Source organism: Mus pahari, chromosome 1 (genome assembly GCF_900095145.1).
Source record: "Mus pahari chromosome 1, PAHARI_EIJ_v1.1, whole genome shotgun sequence".
NCBI lineage: Eukaryota > Metazoa > Chordata > Mammalia > Rodentia > Muridae > Mus > Mus pahari.
Genome location: NC_034590.1, coordinates 45177624 through 45195502, shown reverse-complemented (window position 1 = coordinate 45195502; position 17879 = coordinate 45177624). Strand labels below are relative to the sequence as shown.

The 17879-nt window shown below is 45.0% G+C and overlaps 1 protein-coding gene across 5 annotated transcripts in view; it reads left to right on the top strand.

Annotated features, from left to right (window-relative positions):
- Chd2 (chromodomain helicase DNA binding protein 2) overlaps positions 1-15931 on the top strand; it is a 113693-nt gene extending 97762 nt beyond the window's left edge. For 4 of the 5 annotated variants that reach the window (XM_029538535.1, XM_029538528.1, XM_029538520.1 and 1 more), the window contains 3 exons: positions 1487-1700; positions 7282-7525; positions 12609-13733. In XM_029538535.1, coding sequence (XP_029394395.1) covers positions 1487-1700; positions 7282-7525; positions 12609-12942 — 792 coding nt within the window. In that variant the 3' untranslated portion in view covers positions 12943-13733. Of the gene's footprint in view, positions 1-1486; positions 1701-7281; positions 7526-12608 lie in introns of all 5 variants that reach the window. The other variant, XM_021189745.2, reaches the window with a different exon arrangement.
- The last annotated feature ends 1948 nt before the right edge of the window (positions 15932-17879 follow it).

Sequence of the window (17879 nt, the reverse complement as noted above, 5' to 3'; positions counted from 1 at the left end):
ATCATTTAACTTTACACTGACAAATATGATAAAGTGAAAATAGGTATAATATAGTGTGTGTTAGTGAAACTCTAATAAAAGTTTTTATATTTGTCTATTCATTTAGTGAGTGAGAGAAAGACAGTTTGTGGGAGTACAAGTATGAGCACTTATCCAAGGACAGCTTGCACTAGTCTGTTCTCCCCTCTCCTTCCACAATACTCCGTGTGTCGTCGGGCTTAGACTCAGGTTGTCAGGATTAGTGTTGAGTGCTTTTACCACCCACCAGCCTCTGTCAGTGTAAAAGTCGGTGGGAGCACAGTTGGGAAAGGCCCTTAGGCAGGAGACTAAGTTGGGTTGAGGATCTGACAGTGAGCACACTGTGGTGAACTTCCCAGCAGTTGATGAGGTTGAGGGACACACGTATGTCCAGTGAGTCATCTTCTTTCTCTCATAGTTGTCTTAGCTATGGTTGCTAGTGCTGAGATGAAACAACGTGAGCAAAGGTGAGGAAAGAAGTCAGCACAGGAACTCAAACCTGGCAGGACCTGGAGGCAGGAGGCAGGGCCATGGAGGGTGCTGCCTAGTGCCTTGCTCCCCTTGGTTACTTTTTTATAGAATCCAGGACTACCTGCCCAGGGATGGCTGCACCTACACTGGGCTGTAATTAAGAAACTGCCCTCCAGGCTTGCCTCCAGCCCAGTCTTAGTGAGCCCAGCCTCAATGGAGGCTCCTCTTAGATGACCTCAGCATGTTATCAGTGGACATAAACTAGCCTGCACAATCGCTTTCACAGTTTGTCAGCAGAGTAGAACATGTGCTTCTCCTTCCAAGAGTTTAATTTAAGGCTAACCAAAGGTTAAAGCATGCTAACAGTTGGCATGGCTGCTGTCCAGTAATCCTGGGACGGTACAGCCATGTATTTCTTACTCAAGCCTCAAATGAAGTATGGAGAAGAGAGTTTCATAATGTGCCAAATAAAGAAAAGACAGAACCAAATAAAGTGTTTTTTCTGTTCTTTATACACAAAAAATTTAGTTATAGAGCAAATAATTTAATAGTCCTTCCCCTCCTGGTCAGATTTTAACTCTTCCCATTTGACAGCTGGGGGTTCTTTACCCTAGTTAGCCTTGGAAACCTAGCAAACAGGATTCTGTGTGACTGTGGTAGTCTTCTGAGAGTGCTGACTGCCTGGCTGTTTGCACAGGGACAGGCTGTATACAGTGACACCTCGCTGTCCTCCACGTGTTCTCGAAAGTGGAGGTTGGGTTTCCTGCAGTGACCTAGTAGGTCAAAGTCCGCAGACTGCCAGCCCCTGTTAGGTGGTTGCTGCTGTGGGAGCTCATGGGAGTTGACAAACAGTTTTGGCAAGAAGTTACTAAAAGGCAGTTCAAAGGTAGAGAGGAGCAAGATGGGCCTGTTCAGGAGATGATCTTTATTCTGCTCTCAGGACTTAAGCCTGGGCTTCTAAGCTCATCGTTTTGTTTTGTTTTTTTTACTCTGCCAGGAACAAAAGAAGAAAGATGATTCGCTTGGTGGTAAGAAACCATTTCGACCAGAGGCCTCGGGCTCAAGCCGGGATTCTCTGATATCTCAGTCCCATACCTCACACAACCTTCATCCTCAGAAGCCTCATTTGCCTGCCTCCCATGGCCCACAAATGCATGGACATCCAAGAGATAACTACAGTCACCCCAACAAGAGACACTTTAGTAATGCAGGTAGGCCTCTAGGTAGCTCTTACGGAGGTGTCACAACCCTCAGTCACCTTGTTTTCTAAGGACATTTGTACTTTTACCAAGACCCTGTTATCGGTTCTTGGTTGAAATAAAACATGAAATAAAGATTTAGAAGGTTAAGGGCCACAGGTACCATAAACAAACAAAAGGTAATGTGCAGACTTAGGGAGCAGCTTACATTCTGTGTGTAAGGTAGGCATTCAGACTGCTAATACTTAGTTGGTGACAAGAAGATAACCAAATAGAAAAATGAACAGTGGATGGTTGGCAGTGAAGAAACAGTGTGTGACAGAGGCCTTTCAGAGACTGTACATCTGATAAAGGGTTAGTGTGCAAAGTAGAAGGGACTAGTTAAGAAGGGGCCAAAGGATTTAAAGAGACATTTCTCAAACGATGCTCCTGAGAACTCTTAGACGCCCTTTCTCAGGGGTCCTCAGCCTGTGGGTTCAGACCCCTTTCACTGGGTTCACATAGAAGATAGCTTCATATCAGAGAGTTATATTATGAGTCAGGACAGTAGCAGAATTACAGTTATGGAGTATCAATGAAATAATTGTATGGTTGGTGGAGTCACTACAACATGAGGAACTATATTAAAAGGTCACAGCATTAGGAAAGTTGAGAAGCACTGCCCTAAATTAAGTTATAGTCCAGACAGGGAGGCACAGAGGTAAATGGATATGATTCTAACTCACAGCGTCAAGCTAAGTCAGCAGAGAAGACTATACCATTCTTTGCTGAGTGATGAGGACTGATTACCTGTGGGCCATACGGCCCTTTGCTTTTGGAACTAACTCACCAGGACGTAGCAGAAACTTTGTTTATGAACTATTCTTTTTTAGGAACTGATGCAAGTTTATTGTAAACAATTTATGCTTTGGCTTCCCCAAATTTCACTCTACTAGGCCCTAGCCTTATATCCAGTGGACATTTTCCCAGCTGCTATGCTGGTGCTGGCTCAGGGACTTAACCTGTTGCCTAGCCTTTGACCTTTATATTAGCACCTGTACCTCAGTAGCCATTTATTTCAGAGACCTGTTAGTCTCAAGTTTTAATAAAGGTATACAAATAGCCAGCTGGTATGTAGAAAAGCGCTCAGCATTGCAGACCACAGTGAGACACCACTTTATGCCTGATAACAGCTATTATCAAAGCAGCACAGTGCTCCAAGGATGTGGAGGTGAAGGTATGCTTTGCCAGTGTCCGTAGATTAACATAGCCAGTGTAGAAAGTGTGAGTAGAGGTTCCTAAAGCATTAAATGGAGAACTCCATATGACCCAGCAGACCCACTACTGAGTGCATCTCAGGCTGAAGAGCTGGCGGGACTCTTAGGTTTACTGTTGGTGAATACTTACTTACAAGAGTCAGCATAAGTGTCTATCAGTAGTGAGGGGATTGGCAGTCACCCATTAGAAGTGAGCCTGTCACTTATGGTAATGGGGATCAGCCCAGAGGTTGTATGTTTAAGAGTTATAAGCTGGTGCAGAATGATATACTACATGGTTTCTTCAGTATGCAGAATCTAACAAGTTGTCTTTAAAGGATCAGAGGTGGGAAGCTGGGAAGAAGAGGTGGAGGAAATGCTGGTTAAAGGATACTGTAGTTAGGAGAACAATGTGCAAGAGATGAACTGTACAAAATGGGTGACTAGTTGACAATATATCCTTTAGAATTATTGGAAGGTTTTAAATATTAACACAGTTAGTCATTGTATAGTTAACATGTGTCTTAGTTAGGGTTTTACTGCTGTGAACACACACCATGACCAAGGCAAGTCTTATACAAAACAACATTTAATTGGGGCTGGCTTACAGGTCAGAGGTTTAGTCCGTTATCATCAAGGTGGGAGCGTGGCAGCATCCAGGCAGGCATTTGCAGGCAGAGCTGAGAGTTTTTCATCTACATCCAAAGGCTGCTAGTGGAAGACTGACTTCCAGGCAACTAGGGTCAGAGCCTTAAGCCAACATCCACAGTGACACACCTATTCCATCCAGGCCACACCTCCAAATGGTGCCACTCCCTGGTCCAAGAATATACAAACCATCACAACATGTATTTTAAGACGTGCATAAAACAAGTGACTTTGGGTTTTATTGCTTTGAAGAGACACCAAGGCAACTCTTATCAAGGAAAATATTTAATTGGAGCTGGCTTACAGTTCAGAATTAGTCCCTAACATCATGGTGGGAAGCATGGCGGTATGCAGTCACACATGGTGCTGGAGGAGCTGAGGGTTCTACCTCTTCATCAATAGGCAGCAGAAGGGGACTCTGTGTTTCACACTGAGTGTAGCTTAAACATTTAAGACCCCAAAGTCCCACCTCCACAGTGACATACTTCCTATAACAAACTCAAACATCCTGTAATAAGGCCACAACTCCTAATAGCGCCATTCCCCATCGACCAAGCATTCAAACACATAAGACTATGGGAACCAAACCTTATCAAACCACCACAATAAGTGCATATATTTTTTATTTAATTTTAAATATAATTTTTGAAACAAAGCTTAAAAAGGAAAAAGAAAAGTAGGTTGAATTACATTTGTTTAGAAAAATATAGAGACAGCCATGTACCATTAAAGGTGGCACACCCCTTTAATCCTAGCACTTGGGAGGCAGAAGCAGGCAGATCTCTTGTGTGTTTGAGGCCAGCCTGGCTTATATAGTGAGTTCCAGAACAGCCAGAAATAGAGAAACTATGTCCCAATAAAAGAAAAGAAATACACAGAGATGAAATTCAAGGTGTGTGGTGGTATCTGCAAGCCCAGAACTAGAGAGGCTGAAGCAGAGTTCAAGGTCCTGCAGCATATGTAAGGTTTCCTCGAACCTCATTACAGCTATGCGGTATTTAAAAAAAAAAGATTAGGGATTAGGGAATCCATGGAACATTCCTATAAAAGAGGAAAGTGGAACTGCCCATATAGCAACATTCCCTACCCCAGCCCCCTGTGCTATTCAGGAAGTGTCAAGGCAGAAAGTTAAAAAAAATTTTTTCCGGGGCTAGAGAGATGGCTCAGCGGTTAAGAGCACTGACTGCTCTTCCAAAGGTCCTGAGTTCAAATCCCAGCAACCACATGGTGGCTCANAACCATCTGTAATGAGATCTGACNCCCTCTTCTGNNGTGTCTGAAGACANCTACAGTGTNCTTACNTATAATAAATAAATCTTTAAAAAAAAAAAAAAAAATGTTTGGGGCTGGAGAGATGGTTCAAGGGTTAAGAGTACTGGCTGCTCTTCACAGGACCTGGGTTCAATTTCCAGCACCCACATAACTGTGTATAACTCCAATTCTAGAGAATCTGATTCCTCTGGCCTCTGTAGGCACTACACGCATGCATCCTGGCAAAACACTCAGAGATGTAAAAGAAAAATAAAGTTGGGGAAAATAAGTCAAAGTGGGGAATAATAAGAACCAATCAATCCTCATCTCCATGCCTATATCCTTTAACTTACTGAGATGCAATTCATCCAGCATCTGAAGGTGCACTAGTCAGTGGGGCTTGGCACAGTCAGCGTCCTGCACAGCGACTTGTGCCTCCAGGCCTCTTCCATTTAGTCTCTGTCTCCTCAAATGAAGTTCTATACCATTCCCCAGCCTGTCACTTTCATAGCCTATCTGCGTTTTACCTCTGTAAATTAGCGTGCTCTGACTACTTCATGTAAGTGGAATGAATATACAGTATGTTACCGCTTATGACTGGCTTAGCAAAATATTTTCAGAGTTCATTCTAATTGAGTGTGTGAGTCAGTACTTATTTCCTTTTTATGGAAGGTTATTTTTTTCACTCAATGGATATCCCATGTTTTGTTCATTTATCAATGGACATTTCATTTCTCCTCTTATTTTTTGGTTGAGAATAGTACTAATATAAATCTATCCAGATATTTGCTGGAGTGCCTCGTTATAATTGCTCTAGCTAGGCATCCAGGATGGATTGCTGGCTATGTGGTAACCGTCTGTCTGATTTCTCATTAGCCATACTGAAGCCCGTGTAAAAGAGAAGGTGTGAACCGTCAAGTCTGCCTGCCCATTAGTGACTGACCTTAGATGAGTAGGGGAGAGAGGAGTGTGCAGGCATTTCATGTGTGCATTGTTCACTGTTCACCAATTAAAATAAGGAAAAAGGACTTTTAGACACAGGAGAGGAGAGGGTAAAGAACAAGATTCAAAGCACATAGAAGTACAATATAAGATTTCAAAGATTTTTTTTCCTACAGTAGTCAAGAGAAGTAAACTTTAGTTATAGAATTCCATTTGTGTACATATACACAGTGGATTGCATGTTTAAAGCTGCATAGCAAGTTATTATCTCAAAAAGTGCTTCCACAGCTCCTTTAAACTGCTACACACTAAAAATAGGTCTGGGCCTGGAGAGATGGCTCAGTAGTTAAGAGCACTGGCTGCTCTTCCAGAGGACCCAGGTTCATTTCAACAAAGTGTGTTGTGTGTGTGTGTATGTGTGTGTGTGTGTGTGTGTGTTCCTCAGTTTGAGAGTAGCTTAAACGTCTTGTAAAAATTTCAAGATTTTTTTTTTTTTTTAAGAAAATCTATTTTCATCTTTACCTCCTTTCTAAGGAACATTAAATCAGGTATGGTAGTGCATGCCTTTAATCCCAGCACTGGGCGTGTTCAAGACCAGTTTTGTCTGCATTGTTATAGGCCGGCCAGAGCTATATTAATAAGACCCTAACTAAAAAAAAAAGTTTATTGCAGTTACTTAGGGATTTATTTATTTTTCATTCATGTGTATGAGTTCTTTTGTTCGAATGTAGGTGTGTGTTTCATGTGCATACCTGATATTCACGGGTTAGAGGAGGATATCAAAGTTATAGATGGTTGTGAGCTTCCGGGTGGATGCTGGGAATTGAAGAGCCCTCTGCAAGAGCAGCAAGTGCTCTTAACCACTGAGCCGTCTCCCCAGTCCTGGTTACAGTTATTTAAAACTCCTTTCTCAGTAACCGCCTCACCGTCCAAATCATTATATGCTTTCTCCTTTTGAGTCTCTTTGCCCAGGTATATGACACAGTGCTTTAAAGCCTGTTGAAGCTTTAGTTGGCGTTACTTCACTCCCTTGGCTTCCAGACTCGGAGATGCCCATCTCAGTGTGGTGCCTTGGCCTTTTTCTGTCCTGAGCTCAGCCCTTCGAATGACTCCTTACGTATGGTCTAAAGAATCTCTAGTGAGGCTCAGCAACTCACCTCAGTTCTGCGTGTAGACTCAGCAGCCTGCTCAGCCTCGGCTGTCTAAGTGAGGTACTACCGTGAGGTACTACCGTGAGACAGCAGCTTTGCTTTCCAAAGTCTCTTCTGGGTTCTTGAGTGAGCTTCATTTCAGGGGTCTGCTGCCAATTGGGGCGAGCAAGAATGAAAGAGTGAGAGTGCTCTAGAAGGTCTTAAAAAGACAGGCGTGGTAGGTTTTCTCTTGCCTTAGAAGTTGGTGGCAACATTTAAAGCTTTATTAGCAATAAAGCCAAGAAGGAGGACTTACCTCCTTATAACAGGCCAACCTTAGTAAATTCTTCCACGTGCTGCAGTTAAGAACCGATTTTCCTATTGCAGATCGAGGAGACTGGCAGAGGGAAAGAAAGTTCAACTATGGCGGTGGTAACAGTGCCCCCTGGGGGGGCGACCGGCATCATCAGTATGAGCAGCATTGGTATAAGGACCACCACTATGGTGACCGAAGGCACATGGATGCCCACCGTTCTGGGAGCTACCGACCTAACAACATGTCCAGAAAGAGACCGTATGAGCAGTACAACAGCGACCGAGACCACCGGGGACACAGAGACTATTATGACAGGTGTGTAGAAAGGTGTGAGAGGTGAGGCGCTGACTTGTTCATGGGAAGGAGGATGGTGATGCCTATGCAGGCGTGTCCATCTGATGCATCCTGGGCTTCTCCCATGTGTCAGTTACAGATCCCTTGTCCCTGCTGTGGGGACAGCCTGAGGATGCATTGTTGGATGTATTTCTGACTTGATGTGTATGAGTGTTTTGCCTACATGTGGGTATGCAAACCATATGTGTGCCTGGTACCTCAGGTCAGAAGAGTGCGTTGGATCTCTGGACTTGGAGTACAGAAGATCGTGAACTACCATGATGCCATTGGGAGCAAGTGCTCTTAACACCTGAGCCCCTCTCCTCTTTTTGAAAAGTGTCACTTTGTTCTTGAAGACTTTTATACATGCACAGAACATGTGTTTTTGGCAGTTTTACCCCATTGCCCCTCCTCCATCTCTGCACCTGTGGCGTTTCCCTCCCAGCAGCCTTCCTTTCTCCTTCCATGTCTTTGGTTGTGACCCAGGGAGCTTTCTTGTGCTTGTTATTTATGGCACGGGCAACTTAGGAGTATCTCACGCATTGCTGGACAAAAGGACACTGCTCTTCTGGAACTCTTTTGCATTTTTATTATATTTTCAGGTCAGCATATAGTGTTCTACATCACTATGGCATTTTTGAACAAAGTTGGTTTTCCTCTCCGTCTCTTCCACCCTCCTACCATCCTGTTCTCCCCTTGTGACTCCCTGCCAGATTCTTTTCCTCTTTCATGTCCCACGTGTCCTTGAAGCCCCATGCCACCATACTTTCTTCTCACATAATATATCTCCTCTTGGTTTTCTTTCTAGATCATAGAGTTTTCCTGTGCTTAAACCTGACTACATGTGTACATTATGGCAGCATCCACATATAAGGGAGAATTCCGAGTTTGAGTCACCTTGTGTAGCATCATACCTTCCCCATCCATTTTCCTGCAAATTTCAGAGAGGCAGAGTTAGTAGGATCTCTGCAACTTAGTAGCCAGCCAGCCTAACCTAATGGTGAGCTTCAGGTCTCAGTGAGAGATCTTGTCTCAAAAAAACAAGGTTAGAGCAATGAGATGGTTATTTAGCTGGTAAAGGTGCTTGCAGCCAAGCCTGATGACCTGATGTCAGTCTGCCTATGTATGGTGGCATAAGTGTGAACACACATGTGCACAGTGCACACAGAGTTAATAGATGAATACATTAGTGTGATACTTTCTGTAAAAGGTGAGTGGTACCTGAGGTCTGTTAGCTGAGGCTAACTTCTGGCCTCCACATTCACATACCTCACATACCTGAATGTGTGTCCACACGTTACCTACGTGTGAATACACAGAATACAGACTCAACAGTAGTAGTTCATAACATGGCACATGAGGTGGGCACCAGTCTGTGGCCCTTGCCCACCTGGATCCAATAATTTAAGTTAGCCTTTTGAAATTCTACTTCTCTACAGCTGTGCAGTGCCATTAGTGAAGTGACGAGCCAGTTTCAAATTGTGAGTTGGCAAGTGTGAAAGGAGCGCTATGGTTTTACCAGACTTCACTTAACATCTGACTGTGACTGAACTTCTTAGCACCTGTGGGCTTCCCTGGGCTGATATTATGTTTTGTGTTTAGATTGCACTGTAAATTTAAAGTGAGACAATAGGTATACAGCGTTTTTGTGTCCTGCTGTTGTTTTGGGAGATCTGTCATTTAGATACGTAGCTGTCGCCTTCATTAACCACCTCATGAGGGAGCCTGTATACTCTCTGCCTCCTGCTTTCCCATCATCTCCTCAGGCTCCTCTGTGCAGGTCTGCATTTCTGCCTGGTCTGTCCTTTTGTCCTTTTGTCCTTCTGTTCCCTGAGGCTGCACTGTGAGGAGGTGTTTATTTTGATGGGTATTTTTGCTGGATATAAAGTTTTCAGTTACCTGTTTCAGTACTGTGAGCTGCTCCTCCATTGTCTGCTTTATGCCTTCTGACAAAAATGCCTATCTTCTCCCTTTTCCTGAGGGACAGTTACTGTTTGAATGCCTGGTTCTGTCCCTGCCATACGCTCCCTGCCTCCTTCCCTGTGATGGAGTACAGGGATTAACCCCGGGCTTGAGTGCACGAAGCAGGCGCTCTCTGCTCAGCACACTGAAGCCCTGACTCACTTTGCTTTGCATTTCTTTTACTCAGGAATCACTCGGCTCTTTGGATATGTAGGGTTATTTTTCATACCTATAAATTTGAAAGATTTTCAATATTTTCCAAATAATGTTGTCATTTTCCATTTCCTCTGGAAATTCAAATTGTTGTTAATGCTACCCTGTTTGAAGTGTGGTATGCTGACTAGACTATACTTCTCAGAGTTGCTCCTCACCTGCTGATTATGTCATTTGAGGTAATTTCAGTTTGATAAGCTCATTATATTTCATATTCTCCTGGTACTTTCCATGATTAGTAATGTATTAGATGGCCTATAAAACACCATAGACAGCAATATACTCCTGTGTGCATGGTTGTGCCACACACACACACCGCTCTACCTATCCTGGCATTGTTTATTTGTTCCTGTGATTTCTTGGGTTTATTCATCCTTTTCAGATTGAAATTTTTTCTAGTATCCTCTGCTGACTTAGTGGTCACAAATTCCTTCAGGACAGGTTTTCTCAACCAGTGGGGCACATCCCCTTTGGGGGTTGAGCAGCACTTCCACAGGGATCCCCTAAGGAACACAGAGAGTTACTTTACAATTCATAATAGTGGAAATAATTAAGATTCATAAATAGGACAACAGTAATTTTATGAATGGAGGTCACTACAACATGAGGAACTGGATTAAAGGGTTGCAGCATTAGGAAGGTTGAGAACCACCACTTTAGTCTGTTTTTTTGTGAATTTTTAATTTAATTTAATTTAATTTAATTTTTTTTTTTTTAGCAGCAAGTGTTTTTTTTTTTTTTTTTTTTTTTTTTTTTTTAGCAGCAAGTGTTTTTTTTTTTTTTTTGTTTTGTTTTTAAGATTTATTTATTTATTATATGTAAGTACACTGTAGCTGTCTTCAGACACTCCAGAAGAGGGAGTCAGATCTTGTTAAGGATGGTTGTGAGCTACCATGTGGTTGCTGGGATTTAACTCTACACCTTTGGAAGAACAGTCGAGTGCTCTTACCCACTGAGCCATCTCACCAGCCCCAATTTTATTATTTTTTAAAGATTTGTTTTTACCTTTATTTATGTATAGGTATTATGTCTGTTTGCATATGAGTGTATGCACACACCAGTGCAAGTGCTCCAGGACCCCAGAGGCTCAGACCCTCCTGGAAGTGGGTGCGTAGATAGTTGCGAGCCTCCTGACTGCCCTGGGTCCTCTCGCAACCTGTGCTTTTAACCACTGAGTATCTCTCGCCCCTGTCCTTCAGTTTTCAGAGATAGTTTTGGTGGGTATAGTGATCCGGCTGACAGGTGTGATCTTTTAGGACTTGGAGGACATCTTTCTAAGCCCGTCTGCTATACAGACTTCTGACAGTATTACTCTATTGCAGTCAGGAGTTTTCTCATTGGCCTTTCTATACAGGCAACTTGGATTTTCTTTCTTGCTTTCTTTAAGTATCCTTTATTCTATATTTTGAATATTTATAATATGTTATGGAGATTTTTTTTTTCTGGTCTTGTTTGAGAATCTCTAGGTCTCTTGTACCTGGATGAGCATCTCTCTTAGGTTTGGGGAGTTTTCTTCTTTGGGTTCATTAAAGATATTCTTGATTCCTTCACTGTGGTATTCTCCTTCATGCCATCTTTTGGAGGTTACGGCTTTTAATGGTTATCTCAAACTTCTCAACTATCTCAACTATCTCAAACTGTGTTCTGTTCATAGTTTCTTTTACAACTTTTTCATTGACCTTTATCAAGTAAAATCCAGTCCAGTTTCTCTACTCTGTCTTCTATCCGACTCTGTAAACATGATTAGTTCTGTTGCCATGGTTTTCCACTGAGCTTATTGAGGTTTTCATTTCCAATATCATTTCAATTTGGGCTTCCATCAACAAATCAAAGTTTTTTGTTTTTTTGTTTCGTTTTGTTTTTAAATTGGATTGACTTTCTCCTTCCGTTCATCTTTGTCCTTTGAATTGTTTGCTCACAGTGAAATTCTCTTAAATTTCTTAGAAGTTCTTCCAGGCCATTTGAACAGGAGCCATTGCTATAGATTTGTGGTTTTGGAGATATGTTGCTTATTTGTGTGTGTGTGTGTGTGTGTGTGTGTGTGTGTGTGTGTTGTGGTGGTGGTGTGAGAGTTGCATATCTAGGTTAGTTACACTGCTCAGGACTCACAGCTGTGTTGGGATAGGAACAGCCTGTCTTTGACTGGTGTTTGATGCTATAGTCCCTATTTCAAGTTGTTTTGCTTGTCTGCTCTGGCCCTGGTACCTTCAGTTGTGGTCAGGAGCTTGGAACAAGTTTCCTCTGCCAGTGTGGAATGCTCTTGGGTCTAAAGGCCAGGTATGACAATTGGAGGGTCCCAGTCAGGCAGCTGGTAGGACTCTGGGTCACATGTGGTGATAGGAGTGTCCCTGATGGGGAGTGGCCTGGGAGCTAATGAATTTGGAGGTATCAGCCTCAGCAAGCAGCTGCCTGGTTTGAGCTCCGGGGATGGTGGGTACAGGGATGGTGGGTAAGTGTGTAGGAGGCCTGCCTCGTGCGCTGATGGGGAAAGTCAGTTTGTAAAGTAATTTTAGGTGACTTTAGTGCTGAGTACCTAGGTTGATTCTGGGTCTGCTGCTGTTTATAATTTACAAATAGGGTTTAAAAAAATATACATCTTTTTCTCCTGAGCATGGAAATATAAAAATATTTATAGTTGTGTTCTCCTGAAGGGAGACTTGAGCTTACTGCAGTTTTGAAGTGTGTCTGTCATCATAGGATGCCTCTTACCAATATGTGTGAAACAACTGACTGACTACTGGTCTTGTGTCTATGTGTATGCTTTGGCTTCCCGGTGACATAAGCATTAGCCTCTGGGTCCATGTGTATATGAGGAAATGGCAGCAGAAGATGGAGCAAGCATTAGGAATCTGGCTTTGTTTTTCAGCTCATCTTTGCATCTCTCTTTCAGGCACCATCATGACTCCAAGCGGAGGAGGTCAGATGACTTTAGGCCCCAGAATTACCACCAGCAGGATTTCCGACGAATGTCTGACCACAGACCCACCATGGGTTACCACGGCCAGGGACCCTCAGACCATTATCGCTCTTTCCACACAGACAAGTTGGGGGAATATAAGCAGCCCATGCCTTCGTTGCACACCGCGCTCTCAGACCCACGCTCACCCCCTTCCCAGAAATCTCCCCATGATTCCAAATCACCCTTGGATCATAGGTCTCCTTTGGAGAGATCACTAGAACAGAAAAACAACCCAGATTATAACTGGAATGTTCGGAAAACATAAAGGACCACTCCTGACGGGGAGAGCACAGGAGTCATCAAGCACTTGGGCGTTCTGGTCTGATGCAGCTGTGGCCAGTGGTCAGGCTGCTGAGCCGAGTTTCTGGATGCACTGCTGCTGCTGCTGCTGCTGCTGAATCCACTGACTTGGCAGCTGAAGGAGCACTTGAAGGAGTTGGAGACCTTCGTCTGCTGCTTTGGTTCGGTCTCCACTCCTGCACTTTGGCACCCCCACCCATCCTAGCCTATCATGGCCTCCCACCCCCATGGGTGCTAGGAGGAGGTGACTTTATATACCAGCTTCATTGGGCTGCTTCCTTTCTGAAGGAATCCTGGATCTTGAGAGTCCGCGAATGTCCTGTCAGCATGAGTGACCAGGGCGAGGACCTGCTGGACAGTGATTGGTTCACCACGACACGAGGGGTGGTGCTCATGGGAAGTGGGGGCGCAGGGTGGGTTTCACACTGCAAGACTTGAAAGGGGGACAGGGTTAGCCCTTAGCTGTGTTCTTGGGAGAAATGATACACTTGGCCTCATTATGTGAAGCGGGATGGGGATAATGAGACAGGGGAATGGCCACCATGGTGGCCTGCCCCTGCCAACACTAATGTTCCCCACACTATCTTTGTACATTTCAGAGGTTTGGTCTTCTGGGTGGTGTCCGTTTCCCCTCACTGTCAGGGAAAGCTGGATCCCTCTGGCTGACTTAGAGTACTGTGACATGGGCATTGCTAATGCCAGCGTGGGGCTTGCTTGTTTGGGGAGTGGGCTAAGTGGGTGTAGGGGTGGAGATGGGGTGGGGATAGTGTAGCCAGGAAAATAGGAATCCCTGGTGGGTTTCTGATTCCTGTGCTGAGAAGGAGAGTCCCAGGTCCTGGAGTTGGAAATGGAGGTGGCCTGCTGATGAGATCCCTGATGGTGAGCCCAGATGTGGGACATATGCGCAGATGGGGGCAGGGCTCGTTGACAGTGCCAGCAAGCATGGAGTTGTCAGTATTGGAGTGGGTCAGCGAAATGTAGCTGCATCTTGCTTCTTTACACAGCTTGAAGAGGCAGACTGCACAGACCCAAATATCTTGACAGTTGAGGTGTGGTCAGGTGAAAAGCTACATTTCCATTACAAGTTGGAACTCAGTAGAATCAAACCTTGTTACTTTAAGATCTGTAGAATATAAACCTAAGTTAATTTTCCCCCCAAATCACGAGCATCTGTGATGGGGTAGCCAAGCTGTTAGGATGGCAGGAGGCTGGTCAGCGTCAGGTTGGGTCGGGTTGTGGGGCAGATGAGTTTTATCATTGAATGGCTCTTCTCAGGGTCTGGATACTGGGCTGGGCCTTGGGTTTTACTCACTTTCAGTATAGCTTGCCAGTATTGTTAAGGTATCCAAAGCCTTTCTAGATGGAGACAGGAACATTGACTTGAATATATGGTAGGTGTGCCTCTGTGAGAGTCCAGGCTCATTCTGAGTTAATGAAAAGTCTTGTTTGGACTTCTGCAGGGTTTGACTCCTTGGACACTCTGGGTGGGGTGGTCATTCAGGCAGTACCATTAATGACCTCCCTAAGACAGGCATGAGTTGTGTCCTGAGTGCAACATCTGGCCATGCATGGTTGTGGTAGGCCATTGCTGTCGCTGCTTTAGAGCACCACAGACCTGACTGGTGCCAAGTCGGTCCCTGCAGCTAGTGCTCGAAGACCTGGGCTCCTCATGGCACCAGGTCCTTCACCTTGACTGTGTGCATGCATGACTTGCAATAGAGCTCACCAACTGCATGGAAGTCCCCTGGCTAGAGTCTGCTGCCTGGTGGCTTACCGGACTTCTCAGTCAAGGCTAAAAGGTCTATTTTGGCCACACAATGAAAAGTGAGCCCTAGGTGGAGCTTCTTGCTGATCACATTGACACTGTGCTTGATTTGCTGAGCTCTTGGATGCTGGGAGTGTAGCAGGCACAGGAGGTAGGCACCCCTGCGGAAGGAAGGCGGAGGGCGAAGCCTTCCCTTTCCATATTCACCTAGGTCTCGTCTTTCAACTTGTTGGTAGAAGTTACAAATTATTCTCAAAACTATCTGTCTCATCATGAGAAAAAAGGAACTTTCTTTTGTTCCTATTCAGGACTTTGAGGGTATAGTGCCATAAAATGTAGCAAAAGCCCATATCGGCCAGATCAGTGTTACATTGATTCTAAGATTACAGTATCTCCCATCCAACATCTGCTGTAGGTGAGGGAGTGGATTTGAAGAGGGGTTTGAGAGAGAGGAAGCATTTCTCTTGCTTTAAACTAGTGTGTGCATCATATGCTTACAGCAGAAGTTTGCACAGGTAAGAGAAGCTGTCAATGACGTTCTGTGGAGCCTGGCTTTGGATAGCTCATCATTGAGGAAGTGGCAGGACTTGGGGAAGTTATGTGTGAGTGTTGTCAAGTCCTGAAGTCCTATGATGCACTGTGGCCCTAGAAAAAGAAGATGAAACCTCCACTGACCACTGTGTCATCTCCGGCTTGGCCAGCCTGAAGGAGCCCAATCGGATGGTCCTTCCTTCTGCCCTGTGTAGTCATTCCTTAAGCCCCACAAAGGGAGCGCAAACATTTCTCACTGTGCTGCTGATGTTCTGGCCTGGTGTGTCTGACAAAGCACTGGGCTTTGCAGAGCAAAGGTGATTCACTTAAATGTTCGCACACAGCAACACTGAAATCCTACAGACCAAACAAACCCACTTGTCAGCAGGAGCTGTGGTCCAGCCCAGCACCTGCGCTTTCGTAGCCAAGGCCAGCTGTGTTGGGAAGAGAGCCATGCCAAGGGTCCAGGCTGCTGTAGTCCATCTGTGCCCTACTCATTTGGGGACAGGTGGTTTTTCTTGTAAACTTGTGGACTTTTGAAACCTGTTGACTAAACAGTAATTAATTTATATTTGTGAAAAATGCCACTGTCCTGGTGATTTCTGATGTAAATAATGTTGTTTATATAGTATGTATTAAATTTTCCTACATTGTAAAACTGCTGTACTTTTTTGATTCTTATATATTAAAAAGTGTTACTAAGGATTTTTTAGAGTTGGGCTAACCAGTTACATTACATTCTGGTGTGAGGCACGTGTCTCGAAGATGCCACAGCTTTTCTCCCTGGCCGGCTGCAAGCCATGTGTCCATGCTTGGTTACAGCTTGGACAATGGAAGCTTTTTTTAAGTTGCATTTTTCTTATTGGTTCTAAATAGTTTTCTGTCCCTGAACAGCCAAAAACCACAGCTGTTCAGAGAATGGCATGGAGCCATGAAAACTGACAGTCATGAGAGGCTGCCCTCATCTCCCCCACACAGTGGTCCTGGGGAGCCTGCCTCAAAAGTCCACCTCTGTCTCGAGAGAAGTAAGACACCAGGACTACAGCCTACAGCTTTAGTGTAGTTAGCAGTTGGGTTATATACTCTTCCTTCCTCCCTCCCTCCCTCCCTCCCTCCCTTCCTTCCTTCCTTCCTTCCTTCCTTCCTTCCTTCCTTCCTTCCTTCCTTCCTAACTTCCTTCATGATTTAGTCTCATTTTATGGGTACTGGTGTTTTACCTGCATGTATGTCTGTGTGAGGGTGTCAGATCTTGGAATTACAGTTGTGAGCTGCTGTATGGGTGTTGAGAATCGAACCTGGTTCCTCTGGAAGAGAAGTCAGTACTCTTAACCACTGACCTATCTCTTCAGCCCTGGGTTATATATTCTTGAATGCGGAAAAACGCTTTTCTTAGGGAAACAGTGACACAAATGTTCACTTGTAGTTTGGCACAGCGGCAGGCTCGGCCCCAACATGGCCCAGGTAGAGGAAAGACGACCTGGTCTGTGGGTCGGAATTGTCCTGGGACGGAGTTTAGGAGAAGCTTGCCCAAGCCCAGGGGTTTTTAAACTTTCACATAAGTGTCTTTGAAACAAAACATCTTTATGATTCTCTGAATCCTTAGTGCCAAACACACCCATGTGTCCACTCAGCAGGGAGAGGACGGATGCTGGGACTCCACCTTGCTAGGTGTCCAGGATCCTTAGGTGTAAAACCCGGCCTGGCAGAAGGCCGCTGGGTCTGTAAGGCTTGTAGTTGGCGCCTGAGTGGAGAAGTGTGGAGGGCAGTTCCCGTGAAGAAACGGCTGGCGATCCCTCTGCTTCAGGACGCAGCTGGAACGGTTCCGGGAACGGTTTTAGGAACAAGTGCTGTGACAATCTAAGTGCTGTTTACAACAGTGACCAGGCTTCGAAGCCCACTGCTGCCAAGATGCCGCCTTTTCCTGGAAGCTGGAGGCCCTCGCCTCCCAGCCCCTCCCTAGCAGGGACTCAATGTTTGGGGATCACCATAAAGCCTGCTCAATTAGTGCCAACATAAAGGTCACCTACTAAAAACTAAGGACCAGCTGTGTGCCAGAACAGTCTGTGGCGCTTAAAGGAGCCGTCCTGGCAGTTCTATCAAGGCTTTAACTAAAAGCCCCGTGTGTCATACTTCAGGTCAGAGCCCTTGGTCCATGCTGCCTGTTGGTTTGCATGGTTTTGTGGAGTAGGCTGTGGATGCGGCTGGACCAGCTAAAACCTTTCTGTATGCCCCTGATCATAGTGGCGCCCTGCCCAGGCCCTGCTGGTGAGACTTTCCCTCAGGTGACAGGTCCCGGGGGTGTCCTGGACTGTTAATGTGTCCAAGTGGCTTGTCCCTGGCCACATTGCTCTCTGGCTTTATTTGGGAACAAAAACCTGCAGTGTGTACAGAGTAAACAGCCATCCCTCAGAGTGAACAAGCATGGAGAGTTCACATGGGCTCTCTGCCTTTCCTGGAACTCTTGCTAACTACAGGCACCACTGTGGTGTTTAGGTGGCATCAAGGAGTGCACGGGAGTCAGGGTGTGCCCCCCCCCCCCGCCCATTTTATCTCTGCTGCGAAGCATCTTCAGTTGCAGATTGATGTGTTGTATGAGTGCATGCAGG